Genomic DNA, 22576 nt, shown 5'->3' on the forward strand with positions numbered 1-22576 from the left:
TTATTGTCAGTGCACAACATGTGTACAATGAGTTTGGTTGAGCTCCCTCAGTGCACCCCCCTCCCCAACACAACACAATTCACAGTGAAGACAGAAAATCCTTAACCCAATAAATCATATTAATAAAAACCCTAGTCCTATTGCACCAGTGTGAACATGTTACACGTTGCGCCGGCCCTGCAGTCTATCATACTACGTAGTTGCTTGTATCCTTACGATTTATATTGATATTGTTTCCTGGTTGCTTATTTGTACCCTATGACTACCACTAAGTATTGTACCTTATGATTCTTGATGAACGTATCTTTTATTTTATCTATACTGAGAGCGTATGCACCAAGACAAATTCCTTGTGTGTCCAATCACACTTGGCCAATAAAAAATTCTATTCTATTCTATTCTATTCTATTCTATTCTATTCTATTCTGTTCTGTTCTGTTCTATTCTATTCCTATTCCTATTCCTATTCCTATTCCTATTCCTATTCCTATTCCTATTCCTATTCCTATTCCACTCTACTCTACTCTACTCATTCTATTCTATCTATTCTATTTATTCTATTCCATTTATTCTATTCCATTATTTCTATTCTATTTATTCTATTCTATTTATTCTATTCCATTATTTCTATTCTATTTATTCTATTCCATTTATTCTATTCTATTCTACTCTACTCTACTCATTCTATTCTATCTATTCTATTTATTCTATTCTATTATTCCTATTCTATTTATTCTATTCTATTTATTCTATTCCATTTATTCTATTCTATTATTTCTATTCTATTTATTCTATTCTATTCTATTGTATTCTATTGTATTCTACTCATTCTATTCTATCTATTCTATTCTATTATTTCTATTCTATTCTATTCTACTCTACTCATTCTATTCTATCTATTCTATTTATTCTATTCCATTTATTCTATTATTTCTATTCTATTTATTCTATTCTATTTATTCCATTTATTCTATTCTATTCTATTCTACTCTACTCTACTCATTCTATTCTATCCTATTTATTCTATTCCATTTATTCTATTCTATTATTTCTATTCTATTCTATTTATTCTATTCTGTTTATTCCATTTATTCTCTCCTCTTCTCTCCTCTCTTCATGATGTTACTTCGCATTCAGGAAATCTGACAGCCCACGGATAAAAACTGTCCTTCAGCCTGTTTGTGCGGCTGGCTATGCTTCTATATCTCCTTCCGGATGGTAGGAGTGTAAAGAAGTGGTGACCGGGGTGAGAGTCGTCCCTGAGGATTTTCCTCACTCTCCTAAGGCAGCGAGCGCTAGCGGTCTCATCTAGTGGTATCGGGGGGCAGCCCACAATGTTTTATGCTGGGCTCACCACCCTCTGTTAATGTCTTTCTATCTGCGGCTGTCAGACCGGGATGCCCTACCGTGATGCAATTCATGATAAAGGATTGAACTGCAGAACCATATAACTACATTTTCCCCCCTGTTTTTCTTTTTTCTTTTAGGGGGATTTTGTCCTTAAAATTGAGCCTCCCCTAGGGTGGAGCTTTGGTAAGTTGCTATTTTTATAGAAAACGGTCCAGTCGATTTGAAGCTTATCGCAGTTGTGTTATTTGTTTATAAACTATGTTATAATAAGCATAGATGTTCATTAGTTGCTGTTTACCGAAGCCCATCCTAAAATGCCCAATATCTGAAGTCTAAACCATGTTAGAATCTTTTATTTCATTTTTCAAGGGCTGTGATTGTGTATTCACACTTCATTGAAAGTGATCCAGTTGTGGGTTTTTTTGTTTTACTTCCTTCCATGTTACCATTTCTGAATCTTTGCGTAGCTCAGGGTTAAACTCTGGAATTCTTGGTGTTTTGTTTGCAGATGTTTCATTTATGGATGAATAGATATTTATAGACGTTTCATTTATTGACCTTTGCTTGCAGATAGTTCATGCATATCAACAGGGAGCAAACTCCATCCTCTCACACACTGATGATGTTACCTAGTTGGGTAATGAAATGTTTGCAAGCAAAGAGCCAAGCTCAGAGCACCAAGGATCCCACAGTCCTCCTCCCCCCGCCCCCTCCTTTTCCTCCTCCTCCTACGTACAAATCCCACTCCCTTGTAGCACTGATGATGTTACTTAGTTGGGTAATGAAACGTCTGCAGGCAAACAGCCAGGTTCTGAGAGTATTGTGGACCGCCAGCAGCCCGCGGAGCTGGCAGCGGAGTCGGACAGCGAGGAGGCTGAGGAAGAACATGGGCCAGTCCTGGAGTCTGGGGAAGGCCCGGACGAGGGCTCTGCGTCGGAGGCAGAGATGGGGCCAGGGCCATTTGGGAGTGATGCGCGGACTCCGGATCCCCCAGAGTCGGACAGTAGAGAGGCAGAGGAACAGGAGGAGCCTGTTCCTAGTGCATGCATGCGCAGAGCTGCCAGAAGGCAAGAGCAGCTAAAGCAAAAGGGACAACTCTGGAGTAAGGCCAGGAGATGATTGGCCCCTGCCATAAAGCTTAAAAGAGAAACAGAGGCACTTGGGCCTTTTGCAGGAAAGCAACGTTGCTAACTCTGTTTCCAGTCGGCATCTTTTGTTTGTTTCTGAACTTTGTGGGGCTTTGCCAAGTAAGGCCTATGGCAGGGTGTCAAAAGAGATAAAAGGTTGGCGACTATCCCGAAGGACTTCTTCCGAAGGACTTGTTTTGCAACTAATTGGGACTCAGCTGGGAATGAACGTAATTCTCAGCTGTTACAATAAATAGGTTTGTTTGGGACTAATTGTGTCTTGTAATGACTCAGTAAGCCTAGGTCACAACAGAGAGCACCAAGGCCTGAACCGATTAGAAGTATTTATGCTCAGAACCTAAATCTGCTTTCTATGCTCATTTGCTTCCAAGAGGGAATTCTAATGCCTTCTTATCAGTTGACAAGCTATCATGAATCTAGTGAGAGTTACTTTAAGTAGACATGGATTGGATTGTGCTGTAGGTCAGTGGTTCCCAATCTTTGCGGCTTGGAGTCTTTGGGGTGGAGAGGGGAACCGGGCCACGTGGACGGCGGCCTGGCAGGCACATGTGCACACGCATCTCAAGTGTGCACACATATGCACACGCCGCTAGACTTGTGCAAGTTGAGCACGCACCTGTACACACGCGTGCCGGGCCCACTGCTCGTGCAAATCGAACTCAGGTGCGTACACACCGGCCCACCACTCACGGAGCCTGGTTCCAAACGGGCCATGGCCTGGGGGTTGGGGGACCCCTGCTCTAGGTGGCTGTAAGAATTGGGTTTGGCGAAAACAAGAGTTCAGACCTGAACTCTTTAATTCGATTGTTTGTAAAAAAAAAAAACCAAATGGCTAGTCTTAAGATACAGGTTCCCCTCGCACATCTGTGCTAGTCGTTCCTGACTCTAGGGGGCGGTGCTCATCTCCGTTTCAAAGCCGAAGAGCCAGCGCTGTCCGAAGATGTCTCCGTGGTCATGTGGCCGGCATGACTCAACCCCAAAGGCTCACGGAACGCTGTTACCTTCCCACCAAAGGTGGTCCCTATTTTTCTACTTGCATTTTTTTACGTGCTTTTGAACTGCTAGGTTGGCAGAAGCTGGGACAAGTAACGGGAGCTCTCACCCTGTTACGCGGCGCTAGGGATTCGGCTAGTCTTTAGCAGGAAAGAATCACACGTTTGAGGGTTTTGATCTTCCTTCCCAGAGCCAACGAGCGTAGACATCCATGTTGACGGCGTCAACGACATTTGCACCAAAGGAGGCGATATCAATTTTGTTTTCACCGGCTTCTCAGTAAATGGGAAGGTAAGGGCTTCCTTTTTAAAAAAAATTTATCTTTTGACCGTCGCCTGTGTTTACGTTGCCAATTGTTGGAAGAAATATCCATCTGGGTTCAGTTCCAAGTGGAGAGAAAGACCCAGGAAACATGGAGGCTGATTGGAAAGATGGTTTATTGATGGATAGGACCACATGGGTTTGAAGTCCTGGGCAGCGGACCTCTTGGAGTTGGGAGAGAGAGAGAGGTATTTATACCCTCTCTTGGGCCTTGCCCTTGAGCTTCCTGTTCCTCTGCAAGAAATGTATTTCTATTGGTTGTCAGACTCCCATGGGGTTATGCAGGGGTCATAACTAACTTTTTAGGTTGTCTGAATTAAGTTTGATTGAAGCCTGGTGTCAGCCTCAGACCTCTGACAGTACTTGGGGCTGCCACTCGTGATGGAATTGCACACTTTCGCCAACAACCCTTCATGTGTGCCTGCTGTCCTGGGATGTCAGCCCCGAGGCATGCCTCTCACTTCGATTTCCCAGCCGCATGCTAGATGACGTCAGGGTCGTGCACTGAAGCAGTCTATCAACCTTTATCACTTTAAGTGCGGCCGCGCGGGTGGTTATGGGAGCGACGTGGAGTTCCCATGTAACACCTCTCCTGGTGGTCTTCCGAGTGCGCTTCAAGGTTCTGGTTATCACCTTTAAAGCGCTCCATGGCTTAGGACCTGGTTATCTACGGGACCGCCTGCTACCACCAATAGCCTCCCACCGGCCAGTACGCTCCCATAGAGAGGGGCTCCTCCGGGTGCCGTCGGCCAAACAATGTCAGCTGGCGGCCCCCAGGGGGAGGGCCTTCTCTGTGGGGGCACCTACGATCTGGAACGAGCTCCCCCCGGAGATACGGAGGATCCCGGATCTGCGCACCTTCCATCGCGCGCTTAAGACTTTTTTATTTCATCAAGCTGGCCTGGCCTAAATCTTCTCCCCCTTTTAAATGTAAATTTTAATTTGTTTTAAATTATGGGGTATTTTAAATTCAGCCAAATTATTTAATTCGTTTTTAATTTATTTTAAATTTTTGTATTTATGTGTTTTATCTTGTGGGCTGTTCACCGGCCTGAGTCCTACGGGAGAAGGGCGGTATAGAAATTTAATAAAATAAAATAAATAATAAAGTAAGGAAAGACGGAGCAGCGCGGAACAACTGAAGCGGCCTGCGATGGATTGGGGAGGGAAAGGGAGGATACGGCTTAATGGGATAATTGAGTGATTGCACTGGGGTGGAACTGTATGCTGCTTAAAAAGGTGATGGGGAGCACCGAGCCTCCGCTCCAATAAAGATTCCTTTCTGTAACACTTTAAGGTGGTCAGTTAGTACCGATATCAGGATAAACAAACTTGGTTACTGCTTTTGCGTGCTGAGGTTTATTTTTCCAGTCTTTACGGAACCTGACACCTGGGCTCTCTGAGATGATGTATTGAGGAGGCTTGTGTCCTGAAAAGGTGTTGGACCATTCCTGTTGTGTCTTAATGGCTTTCCTGGTTTGGATCTTGTGTGAGGGCTGATCCTACAATTCTACCTAATTCTGCCTTCCTTCAAAATATCCCGCCTTGAAGGGATTACCAAATCTTGTTAGAGTTTGCAGCAATCCAACCAGCACACGAGTAAATAATTCAGCAGGATTCATGTATAAAAGAAACTTCTTTATATACAGTAATATAAAGCATGATGCATGTATACAATACCCATACGGCAGAAGCCAGAACCAGAACTCAGAATCCAGAAGTACAGACTCAGTATAATCACAGAAGCTATATAATACAGAGGCTATATTGCAAGGACAAAGCAACAGTTATATACAAATCGGTCAAGCTAAGCCACGCTCAGGCTCCGAGCCGTCTGGGTCACCAAACAGTCCCCATTGGCTGACCTGTTACCATGTCTATTCCAATTCATGAACTCTCATACACTGACAAATCTGCATTTCTAAAAGCTGGCCTCAGGTTAGTACCTGCTTGGGGGCAGGGAACCGTGGTTCTTGAGTTTCCATTTCCTTTAAGATTTCTATTTCTCTTTTTAGGGGAAATATAATATTCTGCCTTTTTAAATATTTCTCAAAATATTTCATTCTTCTAGGAGAGGGGTGGGTGCTAATTTGCTACACTGTACAGCCCTGTTTGGTTCTTAACATCGGTTTGTAACTTGTGCCTGAAGATTATCATTAAGGCTTGTAGGGAGAATGAAAGAAGAATGAAATATTCTGGGAAATATCAAAAGGGCAAAATATTTCCCCTAAAAGGGAGGCAGAAACTCAGCGTCCCCCCCCCCCCCCACACACATACACACCTTTGTCAATGGGCCATTAAGGCCTGGGCCAGTCTGTTCTACATAACAAAGATTTACCTCCTTTAGGCAGAGCCATAGGAGGAATTGCCCAAAGCCCCTTTCATTACTTCATCACCCAGCAAGAGTCAACCAAGCCTGGGACTCAGGATAGCCTACAGAGTTGCCCCTGCATGGCCCCATGGGAGTCTGACATCCAATCAAAACACGAGCTCAAATTCAAAAGCCCAGAGAGGGTATAAAAAGGCACTCTCAGCATCTCTTCCCTTTTCCCCCAGGACCTCAAAAACCACGTGATCCTGTCCACCATTAAAAATCATGTTTCCAGTGTCTTTCTTCCCCACTTGGAACTGAACCCAGATGGACGTTTCTTTCAACAGGCTCAATAAGTTTTTGTGGTTTCTTCCTCTTGGGTGATACGTATTTTGTTTTTTAAATTTAAACATGGTTGAACTTACTGCCTTTTTTCTTGAAAGCTGAAAGGTGGTTGATTTCATTCCTTGCAGGTTCTTAGCAAAGGTGAGTCTCTGGGTCCCGCTGGCGTCCTTGTTGTGCTCAGAAGTCCCAGCACAGGAGTTACTTTACAGACCACAACCACTCAACCCGGAGGGAAGTGAGTGTGAATTTTATTGGCGATCTCAGAACTATTTGCAGTAAACCCCATTTCTCAAGAATTGAACAGAAATGAACAGATTAACGCTGGCAATTAAGGAGAAAGAACAAACTGAGTATTACCGTATTTTTCAGAGTATAAGATGCACCTATCTTTTTTGGGGAGGAAAACAAGAAAGAAAAATCTGCCTCTGCCTCTCAGCAATTTGCCTCCTTGCAGCAAACAGCCTGTTTCAGTTTCATTTTCAGCACAACCTGATTAGCACAAGAAAAAAAAATCTGCCTCTGCCTCCCAGCAATTTGCCTCCTTGCAGCAAACAGCGGAGGCCGAAAATGGCAATGGCAGTCCCTGCAGCCTGAAACAGCTGATGGTCGGGAGGCCGATCCAACTGACAATCAGCTGCTTGTGCTAATCAGGCTGTGCTGAAACGGGCTGTTTGCTGCAAGGAGGCAAATTGCTGGGAGGCAGAGGCCAAAGGGTGGGGGCCGGTGGGTGAGCGGGGCTACATTCAGTGTATAAGATGCACCCAAAATTCATCAGTGGAACAACTTGCTTGCAGAAGTTGTGAATGCTCCAACACTGGAAGTTTTTAAGAAGAGGTTGGATAACCATTTGTCTAAAGTGGTGTAGGGTTTCCTGCCTAAGCAGGGGGTTAGACTTGAAGACTTCCAAGGTCCCTTCCAACTCTGTGATTCTATTCTATATGATATGGGAATTACTTTTATCAATGGTTAGAGAATAAAAATGGAAGTTGGAAATAAAGAAGGAAATTAAAGAAGAGTAGAAAATATGTTAACATAGAGACGCAAACAATATAATTGTTAGTATGATCATTAGAATTATTATGCTTAACATTATTATTATATTCTTATTAGAAGATATGTTAAGAGGGGAAAATGAATAAGTTTACTATGTTCAATTGTTTAATATATTATAATTGTAAGATTAGAAAATTAGAATCAATGTAGTTAATGACGTAAATTTTGATGGTTAATGCACAAGAGATATTTGTACTCAGATGACACTGTTTAAGAGAAGATGGAATGTTTATATATTTTTTAAAATAAAAACTTTAAAAAAAATAAGAATTGAATGGTATCGGCAACCTGTTGCGTTTCCCCCCTTTTCTTTCTTAACCTGGCTGTGAAAATAGCTAAAGGTTTAGGAGATGTGTTCAAGATCAGTATTTCTCTACCTGGTCAACTTTAGGATGTGTGGACTTTAGTTCTCCCAGAATTCCCCAGCCAGAACTCCACACATCTGAAAAGTTTCCCAGGTTTGAAAAACAATGATTTAGATCAGGGGGGTCAAACCATGCCCACCCCCGTTTTAGCAAAGGGGGAAAAAAAAGTTGCAATACGTCACGCGATGATGCGAATTTGACACCCCTGATCTCGATGGAGAAAGGTGTAGGAAAAACATTCGGTAGGAATGCATAGGTAGTAATTTGAGTTCTTCTAGAGAATAGCCAACTGGGAATATGGATTTTATTGTGCTGTTGGTTCCCAAAACTGGAGGAGGAGGAGGTGAATTTTATCCACTGAATTTTATTTCAACAAATAGGAATGTTCCACATGGACTATTTTGGTGTCTTTTCTTTTTTTTTTTTCCAGATATGCCTTTTTAAAAGTGCTTCCTGGAGAATATGAAGTCTTCGCTTCTCATCCCACCTGGACTCTGAAAGAGGTAATAAGCGTGACTGTTGGCTTCTTCAGCCAATTCCCAAAGGGAAAGTGATTCTTTCCCAGCTCAGTTCTCTCAAGTTGCCTTGAGTAAGATTTAATGAAACGAAAGCAACCGGGGTCACGAGAATTCCCGCAGCTGAAACTCCTTTGCGTATCGAGCCAGTGTATCCCTGTGACTACCGTGTTTCCCCGAAAATAAGACCAGGTTTTATATTAATTTTTGCTCCAAAAGACGCCTTAGGGCTTATTTTCTGGTTAAGTTTTATTTTGGGGGAAATACAGTACTAAATGCACCCATCTGGCTGACAATCTTAACTGGGGCTTATTTTGGGGTTAGGGCTTATATTACGAGCATCCTGAAAAATCATGCTAGGACTTATTTTCTGTTTGGGTTTTATTTTGGGAGGAAACAGGGTATCGAGATGGAGATTTTTCAGTTTTGTTCCTAACTGCCTTCCTGTGGACTAATGCAGTGGTGGATCTCTTCCCTGATAATGGGGAAGTTTGTAGCCGGTTGTTTACACCAGTGGTCCCCAACCCCCGGTCCGCGGACCGGTGCCGGGCCGTGGAGTACCTGGCACCGGGCCGCACAGCGGCCGGGGGACATGAACGCTGCAGCACAAAGGCTCCTGGGCCGTGCGCAAAAGCTCCTGGGCCGTGCTCCCACCCCTGCGCGCGCTCAGCGGGCCGCGGCGATAAAAAGGTTGGGGACCACTGGTTTACACGACAGTCTCCTGGATCTTTATTGGCCTGGAGCTGCTCATTACACTCTGAAGTGAATGGGTTAAGGAGATGCTATCCATATCTTGATTAGATTTAAAAAACAAAACAAAACTCAGTAGACCTTCCTGCTATTCATGTTTTCTTTGAGCGGGCGAATAGCAATAGCGCTTATATACCGCTTCACAGTGCTTTTACAGCCCTTTCTAAATAGTTTACAAAGAGCCTCTTGCTCCCAACAATCTGGGTCCTCATTTTACCGAGCTCAGAAGGATGGAAATCTGAGTCAACCTTAAGCCCCATCAGGATCGAACTCCTGGCAGTGGGCAGAGTTTGCCCGCAACACTGCATTCTAACCACTGTGCCACCAGGAGTTGATACAGCAATATATCTTGTATCCAGCGGTGGAATCTACTTATCTTCACTACTGGTTTGGGTGTGCTCATGCACGGGAGCACACGCACACTACCTGCGCATGCTTCTTCTGCACATGCGCAGATGGTTAAAAAGGGGATGTAATGACCAGTTGTGGGTTCCTCCCTGTTCGGCCCAGTTCCACCGAGCTAGTAGCCGTGACAATATGACGTCACCAAATCGGTTCTGCCCCCCCGTCCCCCCCAAGTTATTCTTACCTTTTATTTGGCCCCACCCCCAATCTATTGCTGCCTCCTGAGTCCCAGCTGATCGGCTAGAAGGAAAAAAATTGTTTAAACTCTTGCTGCAGGGCTTCAATAGGCCGCCCTACAGCTGATCAGTGTTAAAAGGCAGAGTGGTGGTAGACCGGTGCCTCCAAAAACAAATGGGTAGACCGGTGCCTGCAAAAACAAATGAGTAGACCAGTGCCTCCAAAAACAAATGAGTAGACCGGTGCCTCCAAAAACAAATGGGTAGACTGGTGCCTCCAAAAACAAATGGGTAGACCGGTGCCTCCAAATATAAATGGGTAGACCGGTGCCTCCAAAAACAAATGAGTAGACCAGTGCCTCCAAAAACAAATGAGTAGACCGGTGCCTCCAAAAACAAATGGGTAGACCGGTGCCTCCAAAAACAAATGGGTAGACCGGTGCCTCCAAATATAAATGGGTAGACTGGTGCCTCCAAAAACAAATGAGTAGACCAGTGCCTCCAAAAACAAATGAGTAGACCGGTGCCTGCAAAAATAAATGGGTAGACCGGTGCCTCCAAAAACAAATGAGTAGACCAGTGCCTCCAAAAACAAATGGGTAGACCGGTGCCTCCAAAAACAAATGAGTAGACCGGTACATCTCTCCAAGCAGTTAAAAGCCTGGTAGACCTGTACCTCTGCTAAATCCTAAAGAATTGTTGCATGGCCATCAAGCCACACCCACAAAATAAGCCACGCCCACAGAACCGGTAGTAAAAAAATTTAGAACCCCTCCCCTGATAATGACGTCCTGGCGGGTGGGCGGAGCCTCCCACTGCGGCCGCTACCAGTTTGGGGGACCGGATAGAACAAGGGGGATTTCACCGCTGCTTGTATCGTTTTGGGTTCTCACCTGTTGCCCTTGATATTTCAGGCCACCACCACTGTTCGGGTCACCAGCTCCAATGCGTACGCTTCCAGTCCACTCATCGTGGCCGGGTATAATGTCTCCGGATCTGTCCGAAGCGATGGCGAGCCGATGAAAGGCGTCATGTTTCTCCTTTTCTCCTCTTCGGTGGCAAAGGAGGTCAGTCAAAATGTTACGAATCAGAACTATTAGTATGAATTAGCTCCGTCATCGATCGGTTCCTTTCTCCGCCTTGTGTTCCTGGTAGTACTTGATGAAGGCAGTTCCACGAAAGAAGACTCGTCGGGCTGAGTCTGTTCAGGAACCCATTAATGATGGGCTCCTGTTGCGGCTGGCAGAACGGATTGTACCATTCTGGGTCTGTAGGGATTAATGTCGTAACTTGAGGCCTACCCGTAAGGTTTAATGTCATGACTTGAGGATTACCTGTAGGAATTAATGTCGTAACTTGAAGTCTATCTGTAGGGATTAATGTCATAATTTGAGGTCTATCTGTAGGGAATAATGTCATAACTTGACCACCTGTAGGGAATAATGTCATAACTTGAGAACCATCTGTAGGGATTAATGTCACAATTCAAGGACCACCTGTAGGGATTAATGTTGCAATTCAATGACCACCTGTAGGGATTAATGTCATAACTCAAGGACCAACTGTAGGGATTAATATCATAATTCAAGGACCACCTGTAGGGATTAATGTTGCAATTCAATGACCAACTGTAGGGATTAATGTCTTAACTCAAGAACCACCTGTAGGGATTAATGTCCTAATTCAAGGACCATCTGGAGGGATTAATGTCCTAACTCGAGGACCATCTGGAGGGATTAATGTCCTAACTCAAGGACCACCTGGAGGGATTAATGTCATAACTTGAGGACTACCTTTGAGATTAATGTCATAATTTGAGGCCTCCCTGTAGAGATCAGTGTCCTACCTATAGGGATTAATGTCGTAACTCGAAGATCCCCTTTGGGATTAATGCCATAACTCGAGGGACAACCTATAGGGATTAATACTATCTCTTTGCACAGGACATTATGGGCTGCAATTCTTCCCCAGTTGATGGTTTTCCGGCAAGAGATGATTCTCTCGCCTACCTTTGCAATGTCATTTCCAAAGAGGACGGTACCTTTACCTTCCAGTCTCTGCCGAGTGGCAAATACGCCGTGGTGAGTAAGCTACCAGATTTTCCTCAACAGCTCAGCGGCTTCCGATTGTGCTTCCGGCATGCAGTCCGCTCTAAATCCTGCCTTGTTGCGGGGAAAGCATCGATCGATTCTCTTTCAGAATTAGCGGAGGATTTTAGAAACTTTAATTTGGAGAGGATTTTTTTTCTCTCCCCCAGCAGGACTCCTCTGACGTGCAATATTGATAATAATGCTGAAATCAAACGGAAATAATCTGCTGGGGGTGGGGTGTCAGGCATCAGACGCATTATTTCCACCTAGGAAATACATTTCTGCGTTAATGTAGCCGCGTCGAGCTCAGCAAGAAATCTGTTAGCCGTGCTTATAGTTATTAAAACTGATGGAATGTTTTCAGCTGGGGTTTTTTTTCCCTCCCCTCTAGTTTTGGACGCCGCCCAGAATCCGCTGGAGTTGGAAGGCTAATAAATTTTGAATAATAAACTGGCAATTGGTCCCAGTGGTAATATATATAAAAAATCCTGAACTGCTTATATCCGCAGACTCTTGCCTTAATCATTCTGAGGTCTCGGTTAGGATGGTTAGGGCTTGAATTATTTAGTTTCCATCAGTCTGTGAATCTGATTATAATACATTAGTGAGAAAGGCTCCCCCCACTCCCTCCTTTGATAGTAAATTTTACTCGGTGTTGGACTAATCAGTTCTCTCCAGACAGATTCACTCAGAAAGCTGGAGTGTTGACAGCACAGTAAACTAATTTTATTCCAGACTAGCTGTTAAACCGGCGTTGCCCGGGTATTTATTTATCCCAATCGGGTGAAATGCTCCCGGATCGGACTGGATCGCCTGATCTGGTAGTGATCTTGGCCGGTGGTTCAGCAATCTGGTAGCGATGGCGAAGCGAACCTCCGCTCACCCACCTGTGTGACATTACTTCCTGGTTTTAACCAGGAAATAATGTATTTTTTACCTTCTGTGCATGCATTAGACAGGAAGAGCAACTTCACCCTGAGCCCTGATTTCGGCGACAATTAAATTAAATTAATCACCATGGTCATACATTTGTCCTCAAGAATAATCAAAGCCTTGTTGAAAATGTCTGGACCAATTTCTAATGTTGGATTTTCCCCATTACCAGAGGGAGCCTCTTTGTGGAGTACTGTGAAGCTGTTACCATGGCAACTCCACTGTGCTGCACAGTAGAAGCCATTTTCAGGCAGTACAGTAGAAGTCATTTTAAGGCACAACAGGCTGTATCTTAACAGAACCGCCCTCCCCCCCGGAGGGGTGTTAGGGGTGTCTTACCCCCACAGTATTTTTTTTCCAGAGAGTAAGTCATCTGTGTACCAAGTTTGGTTGAAATTGCTCGAGGCGTTCCAGAGTTATGCTGGAACATACACACACAGACATATATATATATATCTTTCTTCTTTTATATATATATATATATAAGAAAAGAAGAAAGATAAGATAGTCATGGACCAAGAAACCCAAAAACCAACCAACCAACCAACCCTAAAACCTAGATTTTCTAGCCCAGGTACTAACTATGCATAGGAAAGGATTCTGGTTTGGCCATATATACAGATGTATATCCAATAGGATGGGGAGGAACTAGATTGGATTTGAACATTAAAAGACATTTTAAGCTCTGGATTGCTGTCTCCTTCCAGATACCCTTTTACAGGGGGGAGAGAATTACGTTCGACGTCGCTCCTTCCAAATTGGATTTTGTCGTGGAGCACGATAGTCTCAAAATTGAGGTAGGTTCTGCCGGAAAGATGTATTAGTGCCCTTTCATAAATTGCATTGCAAAGGCCCTCCTTTGGGAAAATGGATGTTTGGAACTCTTTCGGGAAGGGGAGAGACGATAAAAGTCCACAGGGTGTTGTGGCCCTCAGCGGCCAGTGGAGCTGGCAGCAGATTCGGACAGTGAGGAGGTTGGGGAGGAACCTGGGCCAGTCCTGGAGTCTGGGGAAGGCTCTGATGAGGGCTCCGCGTCGGAGGCAGAGAGGGGGCCAGGGCCGTCTGACAGTTATCAGCTGCCTTTGGAGTCTGACATCAGTGAGGCAGAGGAACAGCTGGAGCCTGTTCCAAGTGTGCACATGCACAGAGTTGCCAGACAAAGGGAACAGCTAAAGAACAAGGGTCGACTTGGGAGTAAGGCCACAGATGGACGATGAATGGCCCCTCCCAGAGGGAATAAAAGAGGAGCGAAAGGGGAGTGGAGTTTGCAGGAGACAATTAGTTCCCTTAATTGGTTCGTGACTCTCCGAGACTCCTTGCCAAGTTTTGAAGATATCGGCCTGGCAGCTCTCCAAGCCAGATGAGGTCTGTGACTGTAAATTCTCCCTTGAAAGACTTTGCTGAGCGTGAATGAGAGAAATTCACAGTAACTTAATAAAAAGGGATTTTTTTGTTGGGATAAGGAGTCTGCTTCGTGGTTTGGGAACACCTAGGTCAGAACGCAGGGTTTGAATTCTGTTCATCCTTTTCAGCCGGTCTTCCACGTCATGGGCTTCTCAGTCACGGGCAGGATTTTGAACAGCCCCGAGGGTGAAGGGGTAGCAGATGCCACCGTGATCCTGAATAGCCAGATTAAAGGTGGGTACCAGTTTCGATATTGACCTGGATCAGGGATCTTCAACTTTGGCAACTTTTGGCAACTTGTGGACTTGAATAGAATAGAGCTGGAAGGGACCTTGGAGGTCTTCTAGTCCAGCCCCCTGCTTAAGCAGGAGAACCTATACTATTTCCGATAAACATGTACCGGCTGGGGAATTCTGGGAGTTGAAGTCCACAAGTCTTCAAGTTGCCAAGGTTGGACACCCCAGAAAGATTTTGTACAGCAGCAACAGTTGTATAAAAGGCAATGCAGTGTTGTTGCAAAGACTTAGAAGAAATTGGGGGGTTTAAAGGCTTTAAGAGGTGCTTACTACCGTGTTTCCCCAAAAATAAAACCGGGTCTTACATTAATTTTTGCTCCAAAAGACACATTAGGGCTTATTTTCTGGTTAGGTCTTATTTTTGAGGAAATACGTTATTAAATGCACCCATCTGGCTGACAATCTTAACTGGGGCTTATTTTGGGGGGGGGATAGGGCTTATATTACAAGCATCCTGAAAAATCACGCTAGAGTTTATTTTCTGGTTGGGTCTTATTTTTGGGGAAATTGGGTATCATTTGGAATTCTCGACCTGTAGCCAAGAAAGTCAATAAGACTTCTGAAAGTTTTAAGTCCCCGTTTCGTTGGAGATGGATAGATTACTTTTATTTTTCTCACGCTTGCCTGCTTGTTCCTTTTTTCTGATTCCAGTTACGACCCGATCGGATGGTTCTTTCCGCCTTGAAAATATCACCACCGGCACGTACACCATCCAGGCTCACAAAGACCATCTCTTCTTCGATACCATCACGGTGAAGATCGCTCCCAACACCCCACAGCTGGCTGATATCATAGTAACGGAGTGAGTGTCCCTTAAGAGTCTCCTTGCTTAAACTGAATTTTTCAGGCCACCATGTGAATTTTGCATTTGTTTCTCCTTTGGTTTTTTAAAAAAACAAACAAACACAGATTCAGCGTCTGTGGGCAGATCTCCGTGACCCGCTTCCCAGATTCGATCAAGCAGATCACCAAATACAAAGTGAACATGTGGCCGCAGGATAAAGAGAAGGCTGTGCTGATGACTACCGAAACAGATGCTCGTGGTGGGTTTTGTTTCAAGGCGAGACCAGGGTTATATGTTCTCCAGGTATTTACAGTCTCTGTTGTTTTCTTTGCTTACGATTGCTTTTCTGTTCTTTTTTTTTTTTTCTGTTACAAACGCATTTGCTCTTGTTTCCTTGGGATTTTTATACTAGAAACAGGGAAGGTTTTTTTAGCTTAAGAATTGCTTGTTTCTACTTTGCAAATGGATATTTTTGCTGTCGGTCTTTTATTTTCTCATTGTTCTGTCCCCGTCCCACACACGCACCCCCACAGATGGCCTGGAGTTAATAAGCCACACGACAAAGTCTTTGAAGATAAAGCTGGCAGCAACCCAGTGGCTAGCTGCCAATTCAGACTTTACTCACACAAAACAAAGATTAGACTGCAAGCATTCCGATAAAGCAGGCAAAGTTTCAGCAATACAAGGATTAGTCCAAATGCAGTCCGACAAGGCAGGCAGAAGTGCAGTAACGCAGAGATCATGGATTATTTCTAGTTTTTGCTCGTCACAAACTGAACCGGCCACCACACCCACATTTATACCCTGTGGGGTGTGGTCCAGTGACTCAGCTAATCTCTGGCACGCCTTCCCCTCTGCTGCGCACGCTTCTCCCTGCGCCTCTGCCGAGGGTCCAGCCAGCACTTAACTCCTTCGTTGCTGTCCACCTGTGGCTGCGGGGACGTGCTTGGCTCTGAGCCTATCTCTTGGCCTTCGTTGTCCTCCAGAGGCATTGCCAGAGAGGAGGGTCCTGGAGAGGGAGGCCTTGCCAACTCCTCTCCCTCACTCTCAGAGTCTGCATCTGTCGATAGCCCAGGCTCAGGCAACGGAGCCACAACACTCATCTATCTGATGTTGTCGGTTTCTCTGTTGCAATTTTACCACTCTAAATACAATTAACATCAATATATACTTTTTTAAACTAAAAAACAAAACAAAAAAACCCAGGGAAACTGAGGCTTTTAATCTTTTGGACCATGTTCCTTTCTTCGTTTCATCTAGATTTTATTGTTGTTATTCCATTTGTTTTTGCACCATCGACAGTCAAAATGTTTTCTGATTCTGGATTCCTCCAGAGGGGAAAGGGGTAGATAGGCAATTATGCATCGTTTGGACTGCAGTTCCCACAATCTCTTAGTAGGGTCTGGGACTAAAGAGGATTGAGGTTTGGAGGGCTCCGGGGAATTCACTGTGCATCCTTCCTGATTTGTTTACCAGCTTTTTCTGAATATAGAAATCAATGGGCTGCGTGCAATTTCTTAAGCCAGGATTCCTTGTCTATCATACGTGAGGGTCTGCTATGTTGAAGTGAGTGGGAGTCTTGCTATTTGCATTTGATTGCAGTAACAGAAGATGGAAAATCATCTGCGGTCCTAAGACAATAGGTAAAAAAAGTAGAATAGATTGCAGTGTTTGTGGCAAACATCACCAAAAAGAGCTATTGGCTGATAGGAAAGGCCTAGAACTGTGATGGTGAACCTATGGCATGGATGCCATCTCTCTTGGCACGTGAGCCATCGCCCGTTACTCTTCTGGGTTCCAGTGTGCTGCCCAGCTGGTTTTCACTTGCACGAGAGTGCCAGGAACCGTAAGAACAGCCTCCCGGTGCGCATCTAAGATGATCTTCCAGTTTCTGGTGCGCGTATGCACACCAGCCAGCTGATCTTCGTGTGTGCATGCTCACCAGAAGACCAGGTGGCAGGTGCGCATGCGTGTGCTGGAAACCAGAAGATCATCTTCCTGGTGCACCGGGCGGCTGCTCTTACATTTTCCGGTGTGTGCACTCCTGTTTCGGCACTCTGTGCTGAAAAGGTTCATCAACACTGGCCTAGAAGTTTTATTTTTGTAATTGGGTGTTTGGTTTTTCCAAAATCTCTCCTGGACTCCTGTGTTGCTTTCTTGCAGGTCATTGTTCCCGACGCAGAAGCGAGAGCAGGACTCGCTTTAAAGCCCAAAGTATTTCCTGTTACGGTGGCTTCCAAGCCAGTGCTGGATGTGATCTTCTCTCAGTTCTTGGCTTCCGTTTCCGGGAAGATCACTTGTTTGGGTAAGCTATTTTTCCCTCCTGGTCCATGAAAAACACAGAGTGTGACCTGTCCTTCCATATGACTTATAACTTTGTTGCTTGTATCTTTACGATTTATATTGTTTTATTTAGTTTTGCCAGGGTAATGATTTAAGAGCTGATCAGCTGCTACGGTGATGTAATGCTAGAAATGAGTCAGCAAGGTTTTTGGGCTGATATCACTTTAAGAGCCTGTAATAAACGGCCCTGTTGGGGCGTATCTCTTTCTCCGTGTGTGCTTCCGTGCTGTAATTGCTGATTGCTGTTTGTTTGAGGTCTGACTAAAGTACATGTATGTATATATTCTTTATAGATAAAACCACTATTTAAATACAAACCCCTGTTTACTGTATTTGCTCCTGGGTTGTCTCACATAGTCAACACTGTGTGCACTCTGAAAGTTTCCTAGTACAATTTATGTTGATTCTATCACTGTGTGGTATCTTATGATTTATGATGAATGTATTTTTATGATGACTATGATCATGATTTATCATTTACAGTTTTTATGTACAATGAGAGCTTAAGCATCAAAGAAAAATTCCTTGTGTGTCCAATCACAGTTGGCCAATAAAGAATTCTATTCTATTCTATTCTATTCTATTCTATTCTATTCTATTCTATTCTATTCTATTCTATTCTATTCTATTCTATTCTATTCTATTCTATTCTATTCTATTCTATTCTATTCTATTCTATTCTATTCTACTCTACCCTACCCTACCCTACCCTACCCTACCCTACCCTACCCTACCCTACCCTACCCTACCCTACCCTACCCTACCCTACCCTACTCTAGGTTTCTGTTGTGTTGGGTTCACTATCTTGATGGTCACCTTCTGATGGTCCAAGAAGTTGGAATCCCAAGGTAGCCAGAATTCACCTGGCCATCTGTTTTATGACTCATCTGTTCTGATTCCTAGTTTCTCTTTCCCGCAGATGCTTGCGGGGAATTGATGGTGATACTTCAGTCCATCCTTCGGCCAGGAGAAAAACGAAGCCTCCAACTTACAGCCAAGTCAACCTCCTTGGCCTTTACCTTTGAAAATGTCCTGCCGGGCAAATACAAAAGTAAGAATCTTGCATGTCCTTACATCTTTTTGGCACAGTGATTATATCAGACTCCTTTTCTGCTTATTTCCAGCATTAGGCTCTTCTCCAGTGAGTCCTTCCTTTTCATTAGGTGGCCAAAACATTTTGAGTTTCACCTTCAGGATCTGGCCGCCTAAAGAGCAGTCAGGGTTGATCTCTAGGACTGACCGGTTGGATGGCCTTGCAGTCCAAGGGACTCGCAGGAGTCTTCTCCAGCACCAGAGTTCAAAGGCTTCAATTCTTTGGCGCTCAGCCTTCCTTATGGTCCAACTTTCACAACCAGACATTGCAACTGGGAAAACCATAGCCTTGACTATAGACACTTTTGTGGGCAGGTGCTGTTTTCAGCATTACTCTCTTTCAAATGACTGATCTTCGGGTGTGCATGATTAAGCAATGTTGGTTATTTAGAAACCAAGTTGATTCGTGAGGCTTCCCTTTCCATGATCCATTTTTTCCCCCTTAATTTCAAGTGAGCATCATCCAAGAAGACTGGTGTTGGAAGAATAAATCCTTGGAGATAGAAGTTGTGGAGGAAGATGTATCGGGCATCGAATTCCGCCAAACCGGTTATATGCTGCGATGTTCTCTTTCCCACGCCATTACTTTGGTAGGTAACCAAATCAAATTCATTAAACGTTTGTAACTATTCATGAGCCTTGGTGGAGCAGTGGTTAGCGTACAGTACTGCAGGCTTCTTCTGCTGACTGCTGGCTGCCTGCGATTTGGCAGTTCAAATCTCACCAGGTTCAACGTTGGACTCAGCCTTCCACCCTTCCGAGGTGGATAAAATGAGGACCCAGATTGTTGGGGGAAAATAGGCTGACTCTGTAAACCGCTTAGAGAGGGCTGTAAAGCACTGTGAAGTGGTATGTAAGTCGAAGTGCTATTGCTATTAGGAGCCCTGGTGGCGCAGTAGTTAGAATAGTAGTTAGAATATAATATTGCAGGCTGATTTTGCCCACAGCCAGCAGTTCGAATAGGAAGTTTGGGCTCGATCGTAAGTCGAGGGCTACCTCTTCACGAATGTCTTCTGGGCTTAGGCCTTCAAGCTTATTTCTCTCTCCATCTTTTGACTGGGATTCTAATGCTCTTTAGGAATTCTACCAAGATGGAAACGGACCGGAAAATGTTGGTGTTTACAACCTGTCCAAAGGTGTGAACAGGTTCTGCCTCTCCAAACCAGGTAGGAATCCTTGAGAGACAAGTTGAAAACGAAAGCAGTTTCTTTGCAGCGCATTTTGGAGCTCAAGATGAACAGGGGAAGATATTTTTGGAGGCAAAAATATGTCAAGGGATTGTCATAAAAATGAGAGGCACACGTTTTGTGCTCCTAAAGCACAGGTTTTAGATTGTGACATTTTGACTGTGCATTGTGAGGGCTAGAGATACCGATGCAGAAAAGTAGTTATTAGTATTGAAATTTTGATATGTTTGTTTTTGGTTGTTTATATATTTTGTGTGTGTGTGTGTTTTTCTTGCTTTTTTTGTGTAATATGTTTCTTTTTGTACTGTGTATTTTAATCTTTGGAAATTTAATATTATTTAAAAAAAAATAAGTTCCCAGGCAGACTTAACATCATGCCAGTTAAGGCAGAGTCTCTGAAGAATTTCCTTCCCACGGCCTCTATCTCTGCTGGATTTTTTTTTAAACTAGTCCAACTCCTTTGCCAGCTTCGCGCGGGCTGGAACAATTTTGAAATATGAGGCAGTGGTTTTTTTCTTCATCCTCTCCCCAGGTGTGTATGAAGTTACACCCCGCTCCTGCCACCGATTTGAACACGAATATTACACCTATGACACGTAAGCATGGTTGATGGGGAAATATTTGGGACGGTGTCCCCATCAGGAGTCGTCCGAAGGAAGCGGTTTGAGGGTTGCTTTGATGCGTGTGAAGTTGTGGGACAATTGCTTCTTTGTGGGTTCTAAAAACAGTGATGGCGGACCTTTTCGGGAGCGAATGCCCAAACTGGAACATGTATGCATGTGCGTGTACTGGAGCACTGGAAACCTGAAGACCAGCTGGCTGGCGCGCACATGCCTGTTTTTTTGCCGTTTTTCAGGCTGTTTCGAAAAACGGTCTGAAAATGGCCTGGGAAACTACCCCAAAAACGGTCTGGAAAATGGCCCTGAAAACATCCTGAAAAATGGCCCGAAAAATGGCCTGGGTTTTGGCCATTTTCAGGCCGTTTTCTGGCGCTCTAGCACCCGTCAAGACCAGCTGGCTGGCGCGCACATGCCTGTTTTTTTGCCGTTTTTCAGGCTGTTTCGAAAAACGGTCTGAAAATGGCCTGGGAAACGGCCCCAAAAACGGCCTGAAAAATGGCCTGGAAAATGGCCCTGAAAACATCCTGAAAAATGGCCTGGGTTTTGGCCATTTTCAGGCCGTTTTCTGGCGCTCTGGCACCCGTGAAGACCAGCTGGCTGGCGCGCACATGACTGTTTTTTTGCAGTTTTTCAGGCTGTTTCGAAAAACAGTCTGAAAATGGCCTGGAAAATGGCCCAAAAAACGGCCTGAAAATGGCCTGGGTTTTGGCCATTTTCAGGCCGTTTTCTGTCGCTCCGGCACCCCTGAAGACCAGCTGGCTGGCACGCCGGAAGCCAGAAGAGCAGCTGGCGACAGTGCGTGTGCCCACAGAGAGGGCTCTGCCTGCCATCTCTGGCACACCTGCCACAGATTCGCCATCACACAGTTCTAAAACATTTCACCCTCAGAAGATGGGGGAGGCCATCTTGCCTTGTGGGGAAATGGGCCATGCTCACCTTGGCCACAATTTTTGTGAACAACGTAGCTCCACCCAGGCTGACATTTTATGGATAAGGATGAGCCTCCCTGTAGTAGCCATTTTATGAGAGTTCCCCTAACCTCATCCGTCTCCAAATGTTCCTTTGGGGTAGACAAGGTGACCCAACTTCAGAAATAGTTTCCTTTACTATAAAATGACTTCGATAAGCTTTATCAGTCTCTTTCCATAGTTTTAGACTTGAAACCCAACTGGAGTGAAATAACGTTTTCCTTTCTAAATTTCTGTAACCTGTAGGGGTTGTTGTGACCCACTTAGGCCTACAGAGGTTTCCAAAGGTTTCCTGCCAATAAGGCCATGTCTTCTTGTATCCAAAGTCTGATGTGAGGTAACTCTTGAGTAAGTTTTTCTTGTAATTCCACTTTTTGGTTGGGTTATTGATCCAGGTCTGCTCCAAGTATCTTGACCTTGACTGCAATTCGTCACCACGTGCTTGGGACAATTACCACGGACAAACTGATGGATGTGATGGTTACCATTCGGTAAGAGTCGACCCCCGTTCCTTAGCTGTTCCCTTCTCCTGGCAGCTCTGCGCATGCGCACACCGGGAACAGGCTCCAGCTGTTCTTCTGCCTCACTGATGTCCGACTCCGAAGGCAGTTGACAACAGTCAGACGGCCCTGGCCCCCTCTCTGCCTCCGACGCAGAGCCCTCATCAGAGCCTTCCCCAGACTCCAGGACTGGCCCATGTTCCTCCCCAACCTCCTCACTGTCTGAGTCTGCCACCAGCTCTGCTGGCCGCTGGCGGGCCACAACAGTTCCGTTTAGTCCTTGATGCGTCAAGATGAAACAGTTGAGTTCAAGGATTGAAGAAGCTGCAGTGGCTTTTCACAAGGCAACATTTCCCCCTCCCCTCTTAGGTCTTCAATTGACAGTGAACCTGATCTGGTGCTTGGGCCATTGAAATCCCAACAAGAGCTACGTCAGGAGCAGCAACGGGCTGAAATAGAGGCTCGCCGGCAGGAGAGAGAGAAGAAAGGACTAGAGGAAGAAGGATCTAAGCCACCAGTGCAGGAAGTGGTGGAGGAGCTCTTGGGGCCATTCCACTATGACTTTTCCTATTGGGCAAGGTACGCGGACCGTGTGTTGATGAAAACCCTTTTGTGTGTGTGTGTGTT

General features: G+C 44.8%; 1 protein-coding gene across 2 annotated transcripts in view; it reads left to right on the forward strand.

Moving 5' to 3' along the window:
- LOC117673074 (BOS complex subunit NOMO3-like) overlaps positions 1-22576 on the forward strand; it is a 43919-nt gene that overhangs the window by 3409 nt on the left and 17934 nt on the right. For both annotated transcript variants that reach the window (XM_060693060.2, XM_087878511.1), the window contains exons 3-19: positions 1488-1533; positions 3682-3782; positions 6597-6703; positions 8317-8389; positions 10647-10799; positions 11676-11813; positions 13463-13552; positions 14288-14393; positions 15107-15257; positions 15365-15542; positions 17403-17544; positions 18502-18633; positions 19128-19264; positions 19753-19840; positions 20394-20457; positions 21845-21940; positions 22319-22528. In XM_060693060.2, coding sequence (XP_060549043.2) covers positions 1488-1533; positions 3682-3782; positions 6597-6703; positions 8317-8389; positions 10647-10799; positions 11676-11813; positions 13463-13552; positions 14288-14393; positions 15107-15257; positions 15365-15542; positions 17403-17544; positions 18502-18633; positions 19128-19264; positions 19753-19840; positions 20394-20457; positions 21845-21940; positions 22319-22528 — 2012 coding nt within the window. The remainder of the gene's footprint in view (positions 1-1487; positions 1534-3681; positions 3783-6596; positions 6704-8316; positions 8390-10646; positions 10800-11675; positions 11814-13462; positions 13553-14287; positions 14394-15106; positions 15258-15364; positions 15543-17402; positions 17545-18501; positions 18634-19127; positions 19265-19752; positions 19841-20393; positions 20458-21844; positions 21941-22318; positions 22529-22576) is intronic.

The sequence above is a fragment of the Pantherophis guttatus genome, chromosome 14 (genome assembly GCF_059756535.1).
Source record: "Pantherophis guttatus breed Tessera chromosome 14, ASM5975653v1, whole genome shotgun sequence".
In the NCBI taxonomy this organism is placed as follows: Eukaryota; Metazoa; Chordata; class Lepidosauria; order Squamata; family Colubridae; genus Pantherophis; species Pantherophis guttatus.